This window comes from Phalacrocorax aristotelis, chromosome 1 (assembly GCF_949628215.1).
Source record: "Phalacrocorax aristotelis chromosome 1, bGulAri2.1, whole genome shotgun sequence".
Lineage (NCBI taxonomy): Eukaryota > Metazoa > Chordata > Aves > Suliformes > Phalacrocoracidae > Phalacrocorax > Phalacrocorax aristotelis.
Window position 1 is genome coordinate 12,825,455 of NC_134276.1, and position 22,062 is coordinate 12,847,516.

Here is a 22,062-nt window from a genome sequence, read left to right on the forward strand (position 1 = left end):
TGATAGGAAGCCTAGCCTGACTGTCCTCCTAATCTGGGCAGTATTAATGGCCTTAGGAACGTGCTAGAGATATGGCAGCTATTTTGGTAGAACTGGTCACTGAAAACATCTCAATTTGATCTTAAACTAGCTAATGAAGATATAACCTGAACAAAGTCTCCTCTCCCCCTCAGGAGTCTAGCATCTGCATTGCCTCTTTCTTCTCCAAGGAGACTCATATATTTGGTCCCTCAAAGGTTCCATCTTCTGACTGTCCATCAGTAAATGATTGTTAGATTGACAGCATACCTGTTAACACCCTTTCAAGGGAACAAGGGAGGGGGAGAGAAAAATCCTCACCAGGATGAGTGCTCAGCATGCCCCTTGCATAAGAAAACAGAGCTCTTTCTGAAGCAGTACTTTCAAATTTTCTGGATTGTGCAGTGCTGTCAGTCTTGAAGATATTGTATGCTCCACTACTGTACGCTCACTGACAAACGCATAACATGGCAAAGACACCATACTTTTGCAGAGTAGCTCCAAACTACTTCATTATGACCGCGGGGCTCTAGACCTTCCCTCACGGGGCACTGCTGTAGAGCATCTTCTCACCACCAAGTAAGCATGGGGACACCGACCCATTCAGCCCTCCTTCATTACAGCCAGCCCCCGATTCACCCTCCCTCTCTCATGCTCACCATGCAGTAACATGCGGTGCCTTGATGTGCACAACCTCCACCAACCTCTTGGAGAACCACCATGGGTTAACACACACAGGCTGGACCTCAGCCAGCCCAGCGAGTGGGATGAGGAACCGCAGTCACTCCACAGCGGGCCAGAACAGCAATTTCACTATGCTCCAGCACCCAAAACTGGGCTTTTTTATTGCTGGTAAAAAATAGCACTAGTACAATAATCAGGAAGATGGAAGTGTATTTTACATCAAGGAGCTGATGGTCCTTTTTTTTTTTTTCATAGGCAGTGACTCACTTATTGACTCCTGGATGAATAAATCTTACTGCAAAGAGGAAAAGTCAATGGTGCTAATTAGCAACAAAGTAGTTTAATTGAACAAAAGTGCTAGGAGAATCTCTGAATATTCTGATCCTTGAGGGCAGAGCTACAGCCTTTAAATTCTAAGCCAATAAATATATTAACTAAGAAAGAACCATTACAGAAATCATGATAAAATTGATTAATTTATGTAACTTTTTGCCAGAAGATGCAACTGAGATCACAGTGTTAGTAAGATTTAAGATACAGAAATTAGGCTGCAGAAAATCTTCCAATGGGGTTAAAAAGAAAACTAATCTGTCAAGATGTTGTTTTGTATCACCTACCAAAAAATTCTTTCACATTCTACTGAAGTAGCAGAGATATTTTTAGAGTAGATAAATTACTGGTTTTATCAGCTCCAATATCATTCTGGTAAATAATATATCAATATCTGTGTTCCTAACTATAGTCCAAGAATGAAAAACATGTTGTTTTGCCATTTTGTAAAACATACTCATTTTTTGGTTTTATGAGATAAAATGTGTTTATCAGCCTGATAGCAATCTTGACAGTAGAACCAAGTTTATGAGTATGCTCTGAATCACCATAAAATTCCTATTTACTGCTTTTCAAAATGATCTATATTAATTCTTTTTTTCCACTATCACCTAGTTTACTCAACTCAAAATATTAAGTATGACAGCATTATAAATGGATTAAGATGCTATCTGAGTTTTGCTATGATTTCTGTTTGCCTGTATTTTCACTCAGGAATAATGTTCTGTGAGTTGTTCCAGAGATACTTTGCATCTGTTCATGTCACAGCAACAAAATATAGGGAAAATTATATTCCTCATTCAGCTGCAGGACTCTGTTCTCCCGACACAAGGAAGAAGTGAGGAACTACTCCGTACTTTGAGTTTGCTTTTTTAACTGAATGCGTAGAAGAAAAATACATCATAAATACTGTGTATAAATACATAATAAACACCAACAGTTCCAAAACACTGTGTTTCTGACTCATATGACTTATGATTTTTATGCACATGCAAAATAAGTTTAAGTTAATATGCAAGGCCTGATCCAAAACCTCTTTTAAGAGGACAGAAATTGTTTTAAAAGTACAGGCCTGAGGCTTTACTGAAAACAGAGGATCCATACTGAATGTGATATACAACTCCACTTCAACCATACACATTTAGTAAAAGGTAAGACATATGGCTAGGGATAAAGGGAAAACACCACAAAACTATACATGTTCTTGATGTCCCACACACTTCACACCAAACTCATTTAGAATGCTGCTACTAAACATAAAAAATTAATGCAAAGGGGCTTTAATGATTTGGACAGCAAGATAAGCCTCTTGGGAACTTTACTATTTTCAAACAGACTTTTTCTGATTGTGCATAGTATAAGAATTATATCATGCTGGCAACAGAATAACAGGAAAGAAATAGATGGGAAGTTACTGCTCCCTGCTCTGTTTACTTGAAATTTGCTACCACAAATAGCTTATAGAAATGCTTCTTCAAGCAAAAGTATTCATTTTACAAGCTCAGCAAACTATCTTGATGGGTATGTAACAATCATCCACTTAATTTAAAATGTCTCACTAATGCAGCACTCGGCCTAACAGGTGAACCGCTGTTAGAAAAACTGTTGGGTTTTTTCCTGTTCTATTCAAATGAACAGAACACAGCGAGGGAAAAACTGAAAATACCAAAACATTGCTTACATATTTTGTCATAACAAAATACTGTACTTTAATAGATGAAGGAAAAGATGTTTGCCCTCTTCAGGTTTCAGAGCCACAGGACAGCTGAGGTAGGAGGGGATGTCTGGAGGTCGTCTGGTCCAACCCCCTGCTCGAGCAGGGCTGTCCAGAGCCAACTGGCCAGGATCACATCCAGGCGGCTTTTGAGTAACTCCAAGGATGGAGACTCCACCACCTCCCTGGGCAACCTGTGCCAGCGCTCAGTGACCCTCCCTGTAAAAAAAGTGTTTCCTGATGCTCAGAGGGACCCTCCTGTGTCCCAGTGTGTTCCCATAGCCTCTGGTCCTGGCACTGGGCACCACTGGGAAGAGCCTGGCTCCGTCCTCTTGGCACCCCCCCTGCAGGTATTGATGTACATGGGTGACATCCCCTTGGGCCTTCTCTTCTGGATGAGCTGTTCCTGCTCTCTCAGCCTTTCCTCACAGAAGGGATGCTCCGGTCCCTTTCATCACCCTTACGGCATTCCACTGGACTCTTCATCATGTCCCTGTATCTCTCGTGCTGAGGAGCTGAGCAGTCAGTAGTTCCCTGCATCTTCTTCCTTAAGATTGCTCACAGAATATATACATACAATACAAAAAATGGTGACAGAGTATACAAATGAAAACAGTTTTCCCCTCTACTACAGTTGCATCTTTGTGAATCCAATACTTGTTAAAAACAGCTTGATTTTTTAAATGGTGATGAGAACTCTCTCAGTAGGAAGTTATGAGATTTCAAACACATCTACTAACAGAATCAGGGTGGTAAAAAGCTGTATCAGAAGTGCAGCAGGCTCAAAGAAAGAGGAAAACAGTAAGTCTTAAACCTTATTGTTCCAAGTCAGAAGTATGTTTGTCTTACCTTTGTATTGCTACCCACAGTATCAATAAATCAGTTACATTTAATAACGGTTTCTAAGGTTCAGATGCTAAGTCAGCTCACTAATGCTACCGATTTATTACACATCTACGGTGACTAAATAAGACTTCAAATCATCTGTAGCAGCTCCTTCAAAGGAAAGAGATACTGAATCTCCACACTACTTGGGGAGTCCTGGAGTCTACTTTAAATTCTAACAATGCCTTTTGTGTGACAGCAGTCAAGCTGCATGATTCCATGGATCAGCCTCCTGACCTATAAAATGGGGATTTTTCTTTCTTAAGGTAAAGCAATCAGAGAAAACACAACATAGGTCCAAATACTGTTTTAAATATTTAACTATATTAAACATGCTTAATATCACTATGCTTAATTTTCAAAAATATACTTTGAATTTTCTAAAATATATTCCAAAGTACAACTATTTCAGTGTTTAGGATATTCTCATTTTAGCATCAGTGTTGTATTTGAACAGGAACAGCTATCCACTGTGCATGCCAGAAGGTGCGCAGAAAGCACGCACAACCATACAATCCTGAGAAACGGTGTGGTTTAAGCAGCATCTAGTGGCTAAACTTATGTAGGCAGCCATTGCAATTCCTCTCTATTTTCTCTTACTACATTTAGCATTTAGGAAGTAAGGGAAGAGGTTCAGCCCACCACTTTTGGTAAAGAAGATCCAAAGGTGTGTTTGCTTTAACAAAAAGTCTTTACGTATCATTACCTTTAATGCAAAATGAGAGGAAAAAGCGCTATGGACTATTAATCATGCCCTAACAACTGGAACAGATTTATTACAGGAGAAAGACTGAAGTATCTCCCACCAAGGAATGCAGGAATTAAGTTCCTACTGCACCTTGCAAGGCAATTTTGGTTTTTTACACAAGAGGAATAATCGAGTGCTCACTCCACTTTTGTGGAGGTACCTTGCACTACGATAACTCTAACGAATGCTGCACCCTGAGGCAGGTAAGTGACCAGCAAACCAATTCTTGTAGATCCTGAAGGAATGGTTGAAAATTACTGTCCCCAACTGCATTTGGTAACACTCTGAGCAACTAGAGCCTGCAACAGGCTGGGCACTAAGAGGCTGCTTCAGTGCAGCCAGCTAGGTTAATGGACTAGCCTTTCAGCCGTGATTTAAGTTACTCTAGCAAATATAGCCTTACAAGTCTTCCCCTTTTTGGAAGGTTTTTTATGTTCTAACACATCATACCTGTAAATATACTAATTTAAGTGGTACTCTTCTCCTCCTTAAATGAAGGAAAATGCCTCATTTTACATTCACATCCAACTAAAAGAATAATCTCTATCTGAAAAAGACATTATTCTGTTAGTAAACTGGTTCGATACATTTTTATTAGTTAATCATAAATTTTTATAAGTTGAATTCTAATCAGTATAGTCACAAAATATGTTCAAGAGCAGACCATGGCTGGGCAAAAACATTCCAGGACATAATTCTATCATTTATGCTGCAGTGGAATTTTGAACACACAAATGTAAGGGGAAAAATAACACATGTGATTCTGCAAAAAGTAAACCATTATACAAAGAGTTGTCTAAGAAAGTTTAAAAACTTTCCCAAGGAACAGCTATAAATACAACTGACCTTCAAGATTTCCATAAAATGAAAAGACGTGAGTTGATGTACTTGATGAAGGATAAATTGTGAATGCGGTACATCTTTTACTAAATAAGGTAAACCACATTTATCAGTTGATTCAAATAAGGGAAAACATTTTCAGGTTTTCAGCATTCAGTTCAAAATAAATCGCTGTAAGTTACTTAAAAAAGGAGGGGTTACAACTGGAGGTAAAAATCAGCTTAGGCTGCAAACCTGCAGAAGCCATAGCAGGAATACATCACACTCCTGTGACCCAACCTGTAATAAGGTCATCGTGGTCCAAAGCAACTCTGACCTGTTTGTTGGTCCAATATATTTTTGTTTGTCCACAACCCTCCTGCAATCAAAAGTCACTATAAAAGCAGTCTTCTGCTTATGCCTCTAAAACTGACCTTTTGTATGCAAAGACGATGCAGGTTTGTCTTCAGCCTTTAGTATTCTCCAGAAGCTGGAATATCTATTTTCCAACTGACAATTAAAAATAAATGATCTGAGTACTCCAAGAGTCAGAGAGCCTTAGCAGAGGTAAAATCTACATTCTACAAACAAATCTCTACTTTCATCTGGCTTGTTTAGCACATTGGCGTCATGGTACTTCAACCCCCTTCAGTCAAAATGCAAAATTGCCTTCACCTACCAGGAGAGATTCTGGAGAGAAATTGCCAGGAGCAAGAAGGTCAGTTAGAAAAGTGCCCGCACACTGTAATGAGCATTTTTAAAGGTAAACAGGCAAATCCAGGCTTGTTTTCTGTTTGGGTTAAAGCAAGAGAAGATGTCAATGATTTGTGTGCTGCTGAGTGACATATCTGCACAGACAATTTCTGTCTCCTGTGTAAGGACAGACAGAAAGTTCAAGTCACACGTTGAAACTTGCACCATTACCCAGCTGTGGCAATTGTACGCAGTACTCTTACAGTTTTACCTGTTTTTTTCTAGGCCTAAACAGCATGACTAACTGCTTATAAGATGGATTTTACATTGAACTTGTTTATATTTCAATTTAATCAAGCTATTTGTTCTGTTAATTTCTCAAATTTGGTAGTATAATTAAAAAAAAAACAAAACAAACAACAAACCCAAAACCACCTCCTTTAAGCAATGTTGGATTTTACCTTAGAGCTGCCATTTTTGAACAGACACAGAGAGTACGTGTCTTAAAAACCACCCAGCCGTATGATTCAGTATATCACTTAAATGAGTAACATGGTATCTCAGAGGCTTCTCTCCCCATTAGCCCCTACACCTCCGTTACCCTCCTTCTTTCCCCAGGAGCACCTCAAACACCTCCTCTTTCCACCTCAGTAATTCCCTTGCCTGATTCCCCCTACTACTTCTGTGGGATTCAACAGAAGTGATTTTATGTACCAATACTTTTTCCATGAGGAAAGCTACAGGAATTGCACGTGAGCAAATGTATCTTCTATTGCGGTATTTTCAACCCAACCATTGTTTTAGTAACTCATTTGAAGGAACAAAAATGACATGAACAGCTTCTACTCCATTTTAAAAAGTTAGTTAAATTACAGTTTGTGATCAAACTTCAGTGTTTTAAAAAAAATCAGTGTGGATTCAGAGCTTCCAAAGACTATTAAGAACGGCTTAAATGCCTATTCACAGGTTACATCCATTTAAATCTTCTCTGAGGAAATTTGCTTCAAATGTTGCAATTCTCTTTTAGGGAGTCCAGCTGTTACATGGCCAGTTACACGAGTTTTGCACGTGCTCACACTGAAGACGTATCTAAACAAGGTACCACACATGGTTTTGACTTGCCCCCAGCTTTAAAAATAAATGGCCTCAACAAAGCCATTGCAAATTTGCATTAAAATGAGGCCAAGAACAATTAAATAAATACCTAATATAAAACATACACCATTCTAAGAACAGGGCTCTGAAACTCAAAGATTATTTCCTTCTAGATAATTGCCTTGAATAGAAAAGTACAGAATCTCTCTTGTTGGTTCATGCGCTGGGTTGTTTTTTAGTTTGTTTTGGTTTTTTTTTTTGGTGTTTTCCTCTCTAAATCTTAAATGAGAAGTATTCTGCTGTATTGTGGAAAGATGAAGCTTGATTGCTGACAGAAACATAAATTGAGGTCTACAAATTGCAGCGCAAGTGCTCTAAACACTAGGGGCCACCGTGACCGACAGCACGTTGGTGTGGGCTCCTCACTCCTCCTGACACATGAAAGGGAACAGACACAGAAATTACCAAAGTCACCTCGAATCTCAGAATTGTCTAATTTGTTCACGATGTATGTAAAGGAAGAACCACCTTATGGATAACAGTCTAAGGCTGAAATTGAGGCACTTTTAAACACGAGGGCTGATGTTAACCAGAATGTAAAAAGCCCGTTGAAGGCTTTATTAAATATCACTAGATTTCAGTTAAAACTTAAGGGTTTTTTTCTTCTCTACAAAAAAATATTTCTATGTATTACAATCCTGTTGTAGAAAACCAAAATGTTTTCTTGAGATAAATTAATCTGAAGCTCTAATTTGCTACAATTAGTAGACAGCCCAATGTGTCTAATCTTCCCTGAAATCTAAATCCTAAATGCAAGTATTAAATTCTGCCCTTTTTTTGGCCACAGACTTCTAGTGAGTGACATAGCGCGAAGGATTAACATGAAATATTAACTTCTGAAGAATTTTAAAAGGACAGATTAATGTTTTGACAAGATTTTATTGTGAAACATTGGATTTAGAAAAGGTACAAAATGTCAACAGTCAGATGTGTGCCAGTACAGTATTTCAACAGTCTATACATGTGGACAGCTGAATAGCTTCACTGCAGAACGTGTATTTAGACATCCTATCTAACAGGGGGCCGCAATATTCACAGGCTTAAAATACATAAATAACTTGAGCCAAAGTGGCTGTTACTGGTCAATGCTAATCAACATCTGGAAACAGGCTAAAAAGCACAATACAGTACAACAATCTCCTCGCAGATCCACATTTAAAGAACATCAGTTCATTATGTCAACAATCTACAGCTCCAGGACACTGTTTTCAGGACTGGGATTCAGTTGGCTAGTTTACAACTTGAAAAAATTAATGTTAAAAATGAGATTATGGAAGGAAACCCACAGGTATCTAATTGGAACCAAACACTGTGAAGCCCCTAAAAACTTTGTCGGACTGGGATTTATAGAGTCAATTAATTCTAATATAGAACTTTGGTTTGTTCCTTTAAAATGGCCTTACTGCAGCTTGAACAGGTATCACTAAGTGATCTTAATTCAAACATTTCAATTTGCTAGACACTTCCGTGTTTTAAAACCAATTTCACCAAACATGGGTCGCCATTCAACTGGAAAAAAAACATTATCAAAATACTAACTCTGAATTGATGAAAGTCATAAATTTGTATATTAAAAAAAATGATAGTAACATCCCCAACGGATAGCAGCTTCTCTACCCTAGTTTAACAAGTTTAAAGAAGAGCATTTATAAACATACAAAGTTGATTTTAGGGTATAAAAATAGACTTACACCGTACGAAACAAGATAGCTTGATTTTTTCAAGTTACTCAGTAGTCTGTCACTGCTGGAACTTGCTTGCCCTACTGAAAAGATGTTCATAGTTCAGTACACGGGTGGACAGCCAAGTATCTTGAGATTTTAGTTCTTTAATTAAAAGGTGTGTAGCTTATACTACACAGTTAAGCTTACTGAAATATAAGCAGTTACCCTGTCACCCGTGAGTACCCAGAGCTGAACTAACCCTTTACTTACGTAAGCCTACTTCACTTTATGCTGATTCGTAACTCACTTTCCTGAACAGGGACCTTGGGGTATACTCAATTATGTTTAACAGAAATTTCTGAATATGACTAACGTCCGTCAGGAGCAGAGCTAAACTTAAACTGATGTAATTTAGAATCAAAATCTACCCAAAACATTAAAACAACCACCCTTTGCCACCACATCCACTCCCTTAATTTCAAGACCACCAGTTTTGGCTACTCCTTTCTCACTGTGTATCTTTACTGGGGGATGAGAATATTGCAGTTCATTAAGAAGAATCACCATAAGTTACAACTAAGTACATCAAATCAGACAACCGGGAATATTTTTTAAAAAACTTTGAGAGTCTATCACTAATTAAGGATGTAACATTGGGAGTACAACATCTGCTATGGAATTAAAATTAGCGCTGTGCCAAATGGGAAAAAAAATATAAACAAATCACTAAACTCCAGTGTGGCAAAAAACATTTCGTTTTTTTGTTCAGGAAGTGTTTGGCATGAGCAGCACTAACAGAATCCTACACCTCACAGACACAAGCTACAAAACTTATCTAAAGCCAATACTCACTGTCCGTCAATTAGCTAGCTCTTGATGCTGCTTCAAGCACTGCACTAGCGACTTTGATCTTTGTTTCAGATTCCTCTGTATACACATTTATATTTACATAAAACATTTATTAAACATGATTTTAAAACATAAAAACCGTATGTACAAAATACCAACATTCCTATAAATAAACAGTTGGAGAAAGGCACTTGCAAGAAAAATCTACAGTAAATCTTACAAAAAACACACTGCCTCTGTTACTGTACAATAGATAATCTTTCGGTAAATCCCTATCACAAGAATGTAAAACACTACTTGTTATAACTAAGAATATAACCGTTACAGTTGTATTTACACATACATATATGCCTTTTTTAAGTTTCACTTGAGAGCACCATGATTCCCATTCTAAATTTATATTTTGATACAAAGTAAAGGAACAGTTGCCACAAACCAGCGTTCAGCATCACTGCAGGTTCATAAACTTTTGGCTGACATTAGTGTAGTTTAAAAGACTCAGTTGCTGCTTTGTAAAAAGTACACCTAGTTTGTTATTGCATGTTGTCCTTTTAGAGAGAGCACTGATATGTTCTCTATGCAATTGTTTTAATACTATTGCTGGCAAAAAGTTTCCAATATCAAAAAAATAAAAACATTCTTCAAGCCAGTTGAAGTATTTCATCTGAACAGTAACTAAAAAAAGCTGCATATTAATTATAAAAATGTGTAGGAAACATGCCAACTAATCTGGTGTGCAAAAATATTTTCTACTACACAGGATTTTAAGGGCTTCACAGAATTACTCAAATTTACATTGAGTAGCAAACCCCATGAATAACCAGTTCCTCAAGGAGATGTTAGTATACTGCCGCTTTTATCAAACTTTTTACCCTTTGACAGTGCTGCAACCTGTTTGAGCAGTTCTCTGTTTTTGGCCTGCAAAACAGATTAAAAAAAAGTTTTATGAATTACCGAAACATCTCGGATAGTAGCGCCATGCGCTAATTTCCCATTGCATTTATGAAACAAATTCTCAAAATACACATGCTAAGAATATTCAAAGAAGAGAACAATCACTTTTCAAGCATTTGTATATGCTTTTCGATATGCATATTCCTCCTTTAGCAGAAAATGTATCACAAAATTTAGCGTCTGAAGTATTGTACACAGTATCTGTTCAGCCTGCGATTTATAAGGCAACTGATTCAGGCTTTCTTCTGGATAAAGTATGCTTTAATAGGAAACATTTAACTGTCAATTGTGTTAACGCTGAGCCCTTAAATCAGATCAATGGCACACTGAGAACTGATTCAATAGCAGAGAACAGACAAAAAAAATAACATAAGCTTTGAGAAAGCACATGAAGTGAGCCTCTTTCTTACTTCTAACTTACTCTTTTAGGTTAGAAAGCAATTCTTATAGTGAGTTTAATTAATATGCAGACTGTTGTTGACTGTGGAACTGCTGTTCAATGCATCCAAAGTTAAATGTGGTAATGACCATTCAAGAACTCGGCACTATTTCATTGCTGTGAGGGAACAGCCTGAATACCTAACGCCATCTGAAGTACCTCTCAAGTACTGATAAGCAATTGCTCACCTGCAACTGTTCCACAGTCTCCTTGTGAGCTTTCTCCATACTGTTCATCTTCGTCCTCAAGTTAGACTCCTGGTACTGGAAGTCTGCCTTCAGTTCTGTCAACTGAAAACACAAATTTTATGAAGATTCCTTGGACTGCTACAGCATACTTCTTCTAATCAATCTGTGAAATCTTTATGGAAGCCTCTCAGGAATGTCAGGGAACACTATATTCATCTACTATTGTATTGACAGCTCAGCACTTGAGAAGTAAACTGAAAATGAGTATGCCTATTTTATAGGAAGAAAACAACTGTACTTATATAACCATATTGTTTGGTCAGGATTTGGTATAAAGAAGGTTAATCCTCATCAAAAATAAAATCAAATGCAAGACTAATGATTTATAATCTTCGCTGTTCTTTCAGCTGTGAGATACTTATCACAATCTTCAGTTATGTTTCTTCAGCTATGGTATGGTAATACATGGAAAAATCTTCTGAAGACACAGAAAGGATTCCTTTGTGTCCTTTTATGCTACAATTTGTCCTAAACAGAATTATGCCTTCCAGAGTTTCACTGCTTCTCAATCTACCACAACAGTGAATTAAACTGTTATTAGAAATGTATAATTAAAATGACTTAACATTTAATTTGGAGTGTGTGGTGTAGTATTGCCGCCACTGGGTCTCTCCTGAGACAGGCAGAGATCCAGATGACATACACTAAGGCAGGTGTTTCTAAATTGTGACATACGCTTCTATCCAAGCAGCTGAATTCTTCTTCTGGAAGCATGTGCAGCTGGGTGAACTACTCACTGTTGTATACGGACCCAGAAGTTTTAGGGACCACTTCTTTAAAAAGTTTAGTTCCTCAAAGCATCCCAGATTCACCGGGCTATTTCAAACCTCTCTGGTCAATTTGGATTTATCCGGAAATGAAGCCTCTCTGCTAGCAAAGAAGCCCGCTATACCAAACCAGAGCATACATTCCTAAAATGACTACCAAGACTGCTATTAGCAACCTTAGCACGTGTCAAATCACATGTAGCAAAACAAGGTCTTCAGAAGAAATGTCAATCAAATGGTCCTAAAGAAAGCGCAGGTATCTTGGTACAAGGATGTATACCTCACTGTACACAGCCTGCTGCTCGAGGTAAGTACTTACGGCTGTGGTAAATTCCAAGGGATCCAGTACAAAACCACATACCACAAACTAAATATCAAAAAAGCCTAGCGGTGGTATTGCACGAAAGTAACATATGTAACTAGATGAGCAAATGCGCTACCTGTGAGCATTCAGCAAATTGTGGTCCCTTCCCAACGATCAAGTCCCAGGGCCCCATGGTAATGTCTCTCTGTCTCGCTAACATTTCGTCCAGAAAGCGAAACAAGGCTAATATTGCAAAAAATAAGCACTGGTAATGACACAGCTGAGATCTTGATGCATAACAGAAAATGAAGAATGAGGATTGTCTGTAAAGCTGGTGCTTTGAGTTGTTTTTCTTGCCAGACGTTACATATTTTTGATGTTTTTCTTTTGGAGCGCTCTGAACTGTTCAAATGCTGGCCCTACACAAATCTTGGGACAAGATCATACAGGAATTTCCCACAGGTCTGGCTCAGGCTTTTGTCTTTACATTTACTATCTCACAGTCAAAAAAAGTGCAGTACATTCATTTGTTGCAAATTTTTTACCTATGCAAACATTGTGTGATGTGTTCAGCTTTTCTTGCCCCCCCGCCCCTCCCCAGCAGCTGAAGGAAGTAAATTACATTCTGAAAGTGAGTAATTCATGCCTGAAGGAGTCCTTAAGTTCAAAGAACTCTGAGGTCAAATAAATAGTTTTAGCAGTGGGGGTATTAAAATTACTAGATGCTCTCCCTATGAAAAAAGCACAAAACAAGTTACTGCAGCGGTTACGCAGAAGTAGGTGACATTTCCTTACCTAACCCTTTTGTTAGCTTTGCCCAGTAGATCAAATATAAAAAAGATAAGTGAATTTCCTACTGACTCATGATTTTCTACTGGCTTTCTAAGAGAGATCAGGGCCTTAATGCTTGTCCTTTGAAGAAAATACCTAAAGAGAATCCATGACAGACTGTTCGGCTCTTTCACACTTAAAGGCTTGAAACAGCAAGTACTCCCAAACACTAGGTATAACAGTGATATAAATGAAAAAAGGTTCAATATCCTTTACACAAAATACTTAAGCGTAGACATTAAGATACTGAACTATGGAAGCATTTTCCTTTCAAGATCAACAAGCCTTTCTTAACCGTCAATGTTTTGATAGGCCACCATGCATCTATAATAAACATTTTATTTGAAAATATAGTAAATTTATTTTTAATACAATTCCATAACCTACTCAATCCTCAACAGACATTCTAGAGCCACCGTTACAGAAAGTGTCTTAAAAGCATCCAGTTCATCAGATGGCAGAGAAATAAGCTCTAATAAAGGCAAAAAGGTACATATCTCTAGTTACTTCTCTTTTCTTGTTAGTCATTAGGTTGTTTGAAGGGTGAATCGCTTGTATAAGTTTCACTGCAGCCATTTGGACCCGACTATTTCGCTTAACTTTAGTTGAGTGCCAGGCATCCAATCCAAGTTTTTCTTCTAGTCTCTGACCATCCAACAAAGACCTGATAACCTACACTTCAGACATGCTACCAGTATCTGGATATCTGGGATCTTTGCCATGACTCAGTTTAGGATATGGAAAACATACAAACCAGTGCCTGGAATTTTATCCATCAACTGTGGCACATGGCCTGAGTAACAGTGAACAGATGACTAGCTTCTAGACAGCTGAAGTGAGGTGAGATGAATTCCTATTTGACTTGGAGCCAGACTATATTCATGATAGAAAAGTCCCAAACTTGTCCTTTAAATGGTAAGATCTGATTAGTTGATATTAAAAAAAAACCCGTATCTGATTTTTGTTTTATCTCACCATTTTGACTTTGTCAGGAGTCTACAAAATAGAAAACAAAATTATAAAGTTTTTATTAAGCAGGTGCAACTTTTACCTTTTTATCTTTTTCTAAAATAGTTTGATCTCTTTGCTGCAGAAGACGTTTAAGTGACATTACTTCTTCTTTCAGCTGACTTATGAGGACAAAGTTGTCAGTTCCTCCACTGTCTGCTGACTGATTTATAGAGCTACTAAAAATAAAAAACAATAGTTACTTACGATATCAACAGAAAAAAACAGTACTTTTTTAAAAATTTCAAATTGGATAATTAAAAATTCCACAAACATCCTTAAGGACTAATGCAAAAAAAGTATGTACCTGACAGAAACGGATGCAACTGGCAAATTACCTTACTAATGGCACACATTACATACACCTGCAGAAATATAATTAAGTATTAGCTTTGAGGGGGACAAATACCTTTTGACTGAAGCAGTCACTTTTATTTTTACTCTAACTGTTTGGCCAGAGACAGAACAAAGATTCAGTCTCACATTAAGATCCAAAAGACTTCTCCAGATCCTAGGTCAGCTTAAAGCAGCAGGTTCAGCCCTGCATCTAGTTGACAGAACACTGATGTCAGGGAATACTTTCGTTGAAAATTGTTGCCTCGCACACAAGCTTTATTTCATTTTGCCCCAAACAGCTTAAAAGCAGGAAAACAGTGCCAGTTTTCTGCTAATGAAGTCGTTTAGTCGACTGACAGCACTCAGTTGCCACCCAATAATCTGACTGGCTGGACAAGTTTCACCTCCCTTATTCTTCAGACCACCACCACCAACAAAAAAAGAAACAACTGGCCACAAATCAGTGCTCTATTTGGTTGAAATGGCTCAGCTTTACAAATATATAACTTTACCTATCTCCATTTGATGGCTTGGATTCCAGTTTGGGTTTTTTCTTTGGAGTTTCATTCTGAATAGCTGCAGAGGATTTATGGCTGAAATCAAACAAAATGTAAACCTAAAGCCTCATACTATATAACTCTCTAATATCACCACTTGCTATATGTGAAATAACTAACTCATGCTCCTAGCTGGAATGCTAGAGACTAGCCAGAAATGCAAGAAAAAAGTCCTTTAAATGGAAACCGTAAGATAAATTAAAAAAATTAATAAATAATATCATATTTACCTCTGTTTCCACAGTCCCTGATCTTGTTCTGGACTCAGACTGCTGATTCTGAAATATGTGAAATGTACTTGGTAACTGACCGAACATGCCGTTCTTTCTAAGTTTATGTGAATGATATCTGTACTTGTGACAAATCCACCCCCTCCATTTTCTTGTTTTTTTTAAATAGAGTTAACAGTTATGAATTTTCAGCTGGACAGTCTTATCTGTCATATTTGTGACCACTCTTTACTATGCCAGGACACTATAAAAATATTTCTCAGCTAAATGTTTACACTATTGTAAGACACAAGACTTCAAGACTGATGGCTAAACCTTTTTGCCTCCCAATATTTGTGAACATTAAATTGCTAATCTTGCACTCAGCAGGAGGGTCTAAAGCAGCATTCCTGGGATTCCCATACTGCCACATGAATGTCGCCTGAAGTGGTGTTTGTGTGGCGGCCTAAGGGCAAAGTTAAGTTTTGCATCCCTGAAAATAACTGTTTCTGAGGTCTAAACATTTGCTTTCAATAATTTCAAAGGCAACTAATAAACACCTTGATACAGGAATGGTAGCATGCAGAAGATTGCACTGAACGAGACAGTTCAATGAATCTGTATTTCACAGAATCACAGAATGGTAGGGGTTGGAAGGGACCTTTGCAGATCACCTTGTCCAACCCCCTGCTTGAGCAGGCACACCCAGAGGAGGGGGCACAGGAACGCATCCAGGCGGGGTTTGAATGTCTCCAGGGAAGGGACTCCACAGCCTCCCTGGGCAGCCTGTGCCCCTGCTCTGGCACCCGCACAGGAAAGGAGTTTTTTCTCATGTTTAGCTGGAACTTCCTGTGCTCCAACTTGTGCCCATTGCCCCTTGTCCTGTCGTTGGGCACCACTGAAAAGAGCCCAGTCCAATCATTCTGACATCCACCCTTTAGATATTTATAGGTATTAATGAAATCCCCCCTCAGTCTTCTCTTCTCCAGTCAAACAAACGCAAGTCTCTCAGCCTTTCCTCAGAAGGGAGATGCTCCAGTTCCCCTCATCATCTTGGTAGCTCTCCGCTGGACTTGCTCAAGCGGTTCCAGATCCTTCTTAAACTGGGGGGCCCAGAACTGGACACAGCACTCCAGATGCGACCTCACTAGGGCAGAGTAGAGGGGAAGGATAACCTCCCTCAACCTGCTGGCCACACTCCTTTTAATGCACCCAAGGGTATCGTTGGCCACCTTGGCCACAAGGGCACAGTGCTGGCTCAGGGACACCTTGCTGTCCTCCAGCACTCCTGAGCCACTTTCTAGTAGTTCAGCCCCCAGCCTGTACTGGTGCCTGGGGTTGCTCCTCCCCAGGTGCAGGACCTTGCACTTGCTCTTGCTGAATGTCATGAGGTTCCCCTCGGCCCAGCTCTCCAGTCTGTCCAGGCTACCTCATTGTTTTTATTGCCTCATTTCTACCCCATTGTCTCTCTTGTCTCATCTTAATAATAACTGAGATGGACAGTGAGAAAGAGTTATATTTATTGGACCAGAAGTAACAGGCCCATGGCAGCTTACAGAATAAAGGTGCCAAACCAGGAACATTGTGATCTGTAGAGATATGCTTTTATAACTGTTGAGTATATCAGAAGCTCTATTCTGTAGTAAAGAGCTAACCTTTTTCATTTAATCCTTACTGTATGTCTGCCACGTGCATTAAACTAGTAACTTCATTTTCAGCAGAGATTTGAGAGAACAGGAGCAGTAAAATTACTCTCTGCATGACAAGAATAATTTTCTCTTCAAATTCCTAAAAAAACCCAAACCTTTTTTTTTTAAGTGAAGGTATGTATGGAGTATTCTCCTCATTCCCAATATCATTCCAGCTTATTTTGCTTCTATCTTTAATTCACACTTAGTCAGGCAAGTTTCACTCAAAATGGAAAATTGTAAACACTAGTGAAGCTTAGAATGAAATTGTTTGTGTGTCCAGGGTCAGGGTCCTTACCATTGCAGCACTGTCCAACACAAAAATAACAGCAACGTAAGTAGTTCTAAAGTTACGCTGCCATAAGCCTACTGACAAAAATTATGACTACTATTGGAATAGCATAAAAACCAAAATCAGTCCCAGGATTTGTAACTAGGTAAACTAGTACATACATTAAAGTTGGTATGCTACTTCTCCCACGGCCAGAGAATGGCATGCCGAGAGAAGCTGCAGAAGATAGGACAAAACTGTGTGAAATGTTAGCGGACTGCCAGTGACTGAACTGACAGCGTGGTTTTCCTACGTCTATAGGACGGCCACTCACAAGCTGCGCATCCCAGCAGGATGTCAGTATAAAAACTAGCAGAGAGATACAAACTGATCCTATACTGAGAACGATTCCACACTGTTGCTTCTGCTTCTCTATTTAACTGCAAGTATGTACACACAAACAAGTCAGGATGAAGTAAGCTAGGGTGAGGGTTCTGACCGAAGTAGCTGTTCTGTACTCACTGCTAGCACACACCTTTTAACCCATGGTAAATGCATGTAAAATAGCAGTTATCACACAACAGTTACTGCTTAGAAAGCCAAATTCAAGTTTATCCCTAAGTAAGTTGCTCTGTAGCCATTCTGCCCGTTTCTTTTCCAGACTTACTACCGATTTTAACACTAACTAGTTTGATGATCACCGAGAATTTCTGCTTTTTGCTGACCTCCCTTCAAACTGGAAGAATACAAGGATTTTTACAGACCATGGAAGAACAACATTCTACTGCTGCTTTTGATGCCATATTTTAAACAGCATTTCTTATTTCCTTTGATTTGATCTCAGTACTAACAGAACACAGAAGAGGAAGAGCTACCAACAGCTACTTTAATTTTTGAGATACTTACTTATGATGACTGCCGCTGTGACGATGATGATGGTGGTGGTGATGGTGGTGGTGTTTTGAATGATGCTGGTCCTTCTCAGTAAGAGATGAAGATGAGGAGTTTGAATGTGAAGATCCTAGGCTCTTCCTCTGTTCTTTTGTCTTCTGTAGCACTCTCTTGTAGGACAGCGTGCAGAGCCAACACAACAACTTCCCATCAACCTTTTGGGAAATAATTCACAGCAGGATTTTTTTTCCAAGTATACTTGCACTAGAAGGATGTACTTCAATATTTGCAAAACAAATTTATTTCACTTCATCTGTTACGTTTGGGAAAAATCCAGACATCTCTTTGGTACGAAACAGCGCTACCACATCTCCAACATATGCACGTTATCATTTACTAAAGTGAATCTCATTCCATTTCTTTCTGCCGTTTAAAGTTATCCTAGGAAGCGGCCTCAGCAAATGTTAGACTCTCTCTATATCACAAAAGTGACCATAACTTTTTAAAGGGACAAATGATTTTTACTTTAGGCACCATGTACCCTCTCTTAACCCAGCGTATTCCAGGCAGAATCAAGATGTCCAGCCAATATGTTACTTGTACCAAGTAAATTATTCTGTAAAAACGGCATTATTCTTGGGTTCAGGCAAGAGGCTTTTGAGGTCATTTCCTCAGCACCTTCTAGAATGAGAAAGTGGCACCCACCAAAGCTATTTAAGAGAACAGAACACACAGGGCTGCTCAGAGAAGTCTGCCTCTCTGCTTTAAGGCAAGGCAGGCAAATCAGAAGAGGTAAAGTGGCAGATTCAAGTTACGCATATACATAAGATCCAACAGACTGGGGGGGTGGAAAAATCAAAGCACCAGGAACTGTTCAGCTGCTTGCCCTCTGTTCCCCAGCTACAACTGTCAGCTTATGCTTAAACTTTTAAAGAGTGATTTAAAGTAAGTTAGCTCAGTAGCTAACATAACAAGGTGCAAAATTTAATTCAAATATTGCTTTAGCACAGCAACTTTAATCTGATGTTAGCAAACTTAATATACATTCCTGTTAGTCTTTCTCTTACGAAGGAGGAACGTTGTCTGTTGTCAGCCTAAGCCATTACAGCTGTGGAACAAAGCCTACCTTCCTTCTTCCCTCCTCTTTTCGATCAAAAGCACACTGCTGTTTGCACTGTTCACACGTCTGAGGTGGGCCATACTTCTTCTCCGAGTTGGTGCAACGCTGACATTTTGTGCCAATAAATGCTGCAATAATGTTACAATACTGACAAGGCTTGGGCTGAAAAACAGGTAAGTTGAACTGAGGTTAATACCTTTACAGCTTCTGTACTGAACGCAGGTATTTCAAGTCACACAGTGATGCTTCTAAACTAGTAGGGCTTCACATAACCTATCTTAAAGAACCTTTTTCCCACCATTTCTATCTTCAGTACTAAACTTTTCCCCTAAAATGATGCTCATTCAATGGTCAAAACCAGTCTGGAGTTCCCATGAAAACCCAAGCACATATTCAATGAAAGAAATAGGTACAATGCGACACAAACCTAGAGGTGCCTGAAACACACCTCTACCCCTCCCTCTTTTTTAAATTTTTCTTTTAAGATATGATGTCATTTTCTGTTTTACTACGTTACTAAAGAACTCACTTTTAAAACCTTGTAAAAAGAGTAATTAAGTCATTTTTTATAGTGGAAGTTTCTGAAGACATCCCTCCCCCTTGCACTACTCAGGGATTTGATAACCCTACAGCTCCAAGATTAGTATCCTGATCCCTACAATTCTGCAGGAAACTTTAAAACAAATCCAAACCACCTTCCGATACCATCAGGTCAGGTTATTTACTTTTATATCATACACTCTACTAGAATAATATGCTGCTGGAAAATCGCTGTCAGTTTTCATAGGTTAGAAACAGCTGATTTTCTTCAGTGATGTTCCTTTTTTTGATGATCTAATGATAAAAACGATGGATCTGTCTTACTCTTCTTTTTGCTACATTTTAAGCTTTTGAAAGAATGTTTTGTTCAGTTTACGTTTACATTCCCAAACTAACTGTCTATGCACCAACAGCTGTTATGTTCCTCAAATAAGCTGAATTTCACCGAATATGGTTTACGTCAGGTATACAGAAGTTACGCGCTTTTGTTACACAACAAGATTATCTTGATACCTTCTATAAACCAGTACCTGCAGGGCGCTCAGATACAGCGTGCGCACTTGTATGTTAAAAATATTAATTAGTCTAACAGAACTGAAGCTGAAGTTTGAGACGAGAAAAAGCAAAGTATGATGCATACAGCTAACACTCGTAACACCTTTTCTACTTAATAGCTTACCATGATTAACATGCATTTAAAAATTTTAAGACTTACTTAAAATAAAGGATGTGGCATTGTTAGATTTTTACATTTACCACTCATTAAAAAGACAGACAGCTAACAGGCTTTCTGCCATCAAGTGTGCATTTATCAGAACATGCAAACAATTATTTTACATGCATAAAGTGAAATATCATCGTTTTTACTATGAATAGCTATACTGCAGTTCTTCATAACTGTCAAGCTACTTATAATCATAATGAATTTCAATTTGAAAACAGAAACTGTAAGCCACAGAGGAAGTCAGGGGCTGCCAGTGATTTTCATCGCCTTTCTGAAAGGTAATCTTTTTTCCTTTTTCCTCCCCGAAAGAAAATAAGAAGTTTAGTAGCAAGATAACTTTTTTTAAAAATTTAAGCCGTGAATGACCTTAACTTTGATATTTACCACTACGAGCCTACTCACCGTTCCAAACTGCTTCACGTTTTGGGCACATTTCTTGCATATCGTATTAGTTTTGCTAAAGATAAAATAAAATTGCACAAGGTTGAATTCAGCGACACGCGCCCCCGCACGCCCCCCGACACTCCTCCCCATGCCGTTACCGGACAACGCGAACGCGCCGCGGCGGCGAGCGGCGAACAACGAGCGGGCAGCGCCGCCCGGCCGGGCGGGTCCTGCCGCCCTGCCCTCGCCAGCACCCGCCGCCGGTGCCGGCTCCCGCCGCCGCACACGGTCGCGCCTGCGGAACAGCCGTTCCTGCTGCGGGTCGCGGCCCGCCCGCCGCGGGCTTCGCGCGCGGGTCGCGGCCCCCCCGTACCTCTCCTGCTGGAACTCCGACCGGCAGTAAGTGCATTTCACGATGGGGTGGGCGATCCGGCACTCCTGGGGAGAGAGGCGCGCCGTTACCCGCCTTCGCCACGGACACAGACCCTCACAGCCGCCCGCCCGCCGCGGCCGGCACCGCGCCGAGGGGCGTCCCGCCGGGCTGGCGGCTGCCTCCCTGCGCCGGGCCGCCATCCTCATCCTCCCCATCCTCCTGCTCCTCAGCGGGGCCCGTCCCGCCCCCCGCCGCCCCGCCGCCCCGCGCCTCAGCCCCCCGCACCTTGCACAGCTGCTGGCCCTGGGAGAGCTCCTCAAAGGGGTAGCGCTGGTTGCACTTGGTGCAGGCGTAAAGAGCCGGGGCGGCCGCCGCGGCCGCAGCCGCCATCCGCGCCGCGGACCGGCGGGGCGGACACGGGCGGGCCGAGGGAGGGGAAGAGGGAGGTGCCGGGGCGAGGGCCGGAGTGGCCGCCTGGGCCCGCCGAGAGCCGCCCCCTCCCGCCGCCACCGCCCCGCGAGCGCCGCCCCCCCGCCGCCGCCCTAGGCCGCGCGCCCAACCCGCGCCGCCCGCCCGCCTCCCCCTTGTCTCGGTGTCGGCATCGGCGTCACCCCGCGCGCGCCCCCCCCCCCCCCCCGCCCCGGGCTTGGGCTCCAGCGGCAGCCAATCACCGCCTCGCGCCAAACCTGCCTTCAAAACTCGCCGTCCAATCGCCGCCCCCGCAGACACCGCCGCCACCAATCCCGCCGCGGGCGGCTCCCCGCCCTGCACTGGGCTCTGATTGGGTGGCCTCGCGGCCGCGGCGACAATTGGGCCGCCCCGGGCGACTTCTGCTTCTCGATTGGTTGGAGGGGATCGG

General features: G+C 40.5%; 1 protein-coding gene across 5 annotated transcripts; it reads right to left on the bottom strand.

Moving 5' to 3' along the window:
* Positions 1 to 7,911: 7,911 nt before the first annotated feature.
* Positions 7,912 to 21,753, bottom strand: FAM76B (family with sequence similarity 76 member B). 5 transcript variants are annotated; one of them, XM_075081617.1, is made up of 10 exons: positions 21,489 to 21,753; positions 21,204 to 21,268; positions 20,849 to 20,903; positions 19,189 to 19,344; positions 18,078 to 18,277; positions 15,234 to 15,281; positions 14,959 to 15,039; positions 14,154 to 14,289; positions 11,141 to 11,242; positions 7,912 to 10,477 (listed from the first exon to the last, which is right to left on the bottom strand). In XM_075081617.1, exons 1-10 carry the CDS (start codon positions 21,591 to 21,593, stop codon positions 10,388 to 10,390), a joined length of 1,038 nt encoding a protein of 345 aa, XP_074937718.1. In that variant the 5' UTR covers positions 21,594 to 21,753; the 3' UTR covers positions 7,912 to 10,387. The 5 variants fall into 5 exon arrangements, with proteins under 5 accessions (XP_074937718.1, XP_074937683.1, XP_074937691.1 ...); XM_075081582.1 differs by having other exon boundaries at positions 14,154 to 14,286; positions 21,489 to 21,710; XM_075081590.1 differs by lacking the exon at positions 15,234 to 15,281 and having other exon boundaries at positions 21,489 to 21,710.
* Between the last annotated feature and the right edge of the window lie 309 nt (positions 21,754 to 22,062).

Excerpts from the sequence above, each read along its gene's own strand:
- FAM76B (XM_075081617.1), bottom strand. The coding sequence starts at position 21,593 with ATGGCGGCTGCGGCCGCGGCGGCCGCCCCGGCTCTTTACGCCTGCACC. Across the intron at positions 20,904-21,203 it reads TCGGAGTTCCAGCAGGAGAG|CAAAACTAATACGATATGCA; the intron begins GTACGGGGGGGC and ends TTTTATCTTTAG. Across the intron at positions 11,243-14,153 it reads TTTTAGAAAAAGATAAAAAG|TTGACAGAACTGAAGGCAGA; the intron begins GTAAAAGTTGCA and ends TTGTGTTTTCAG.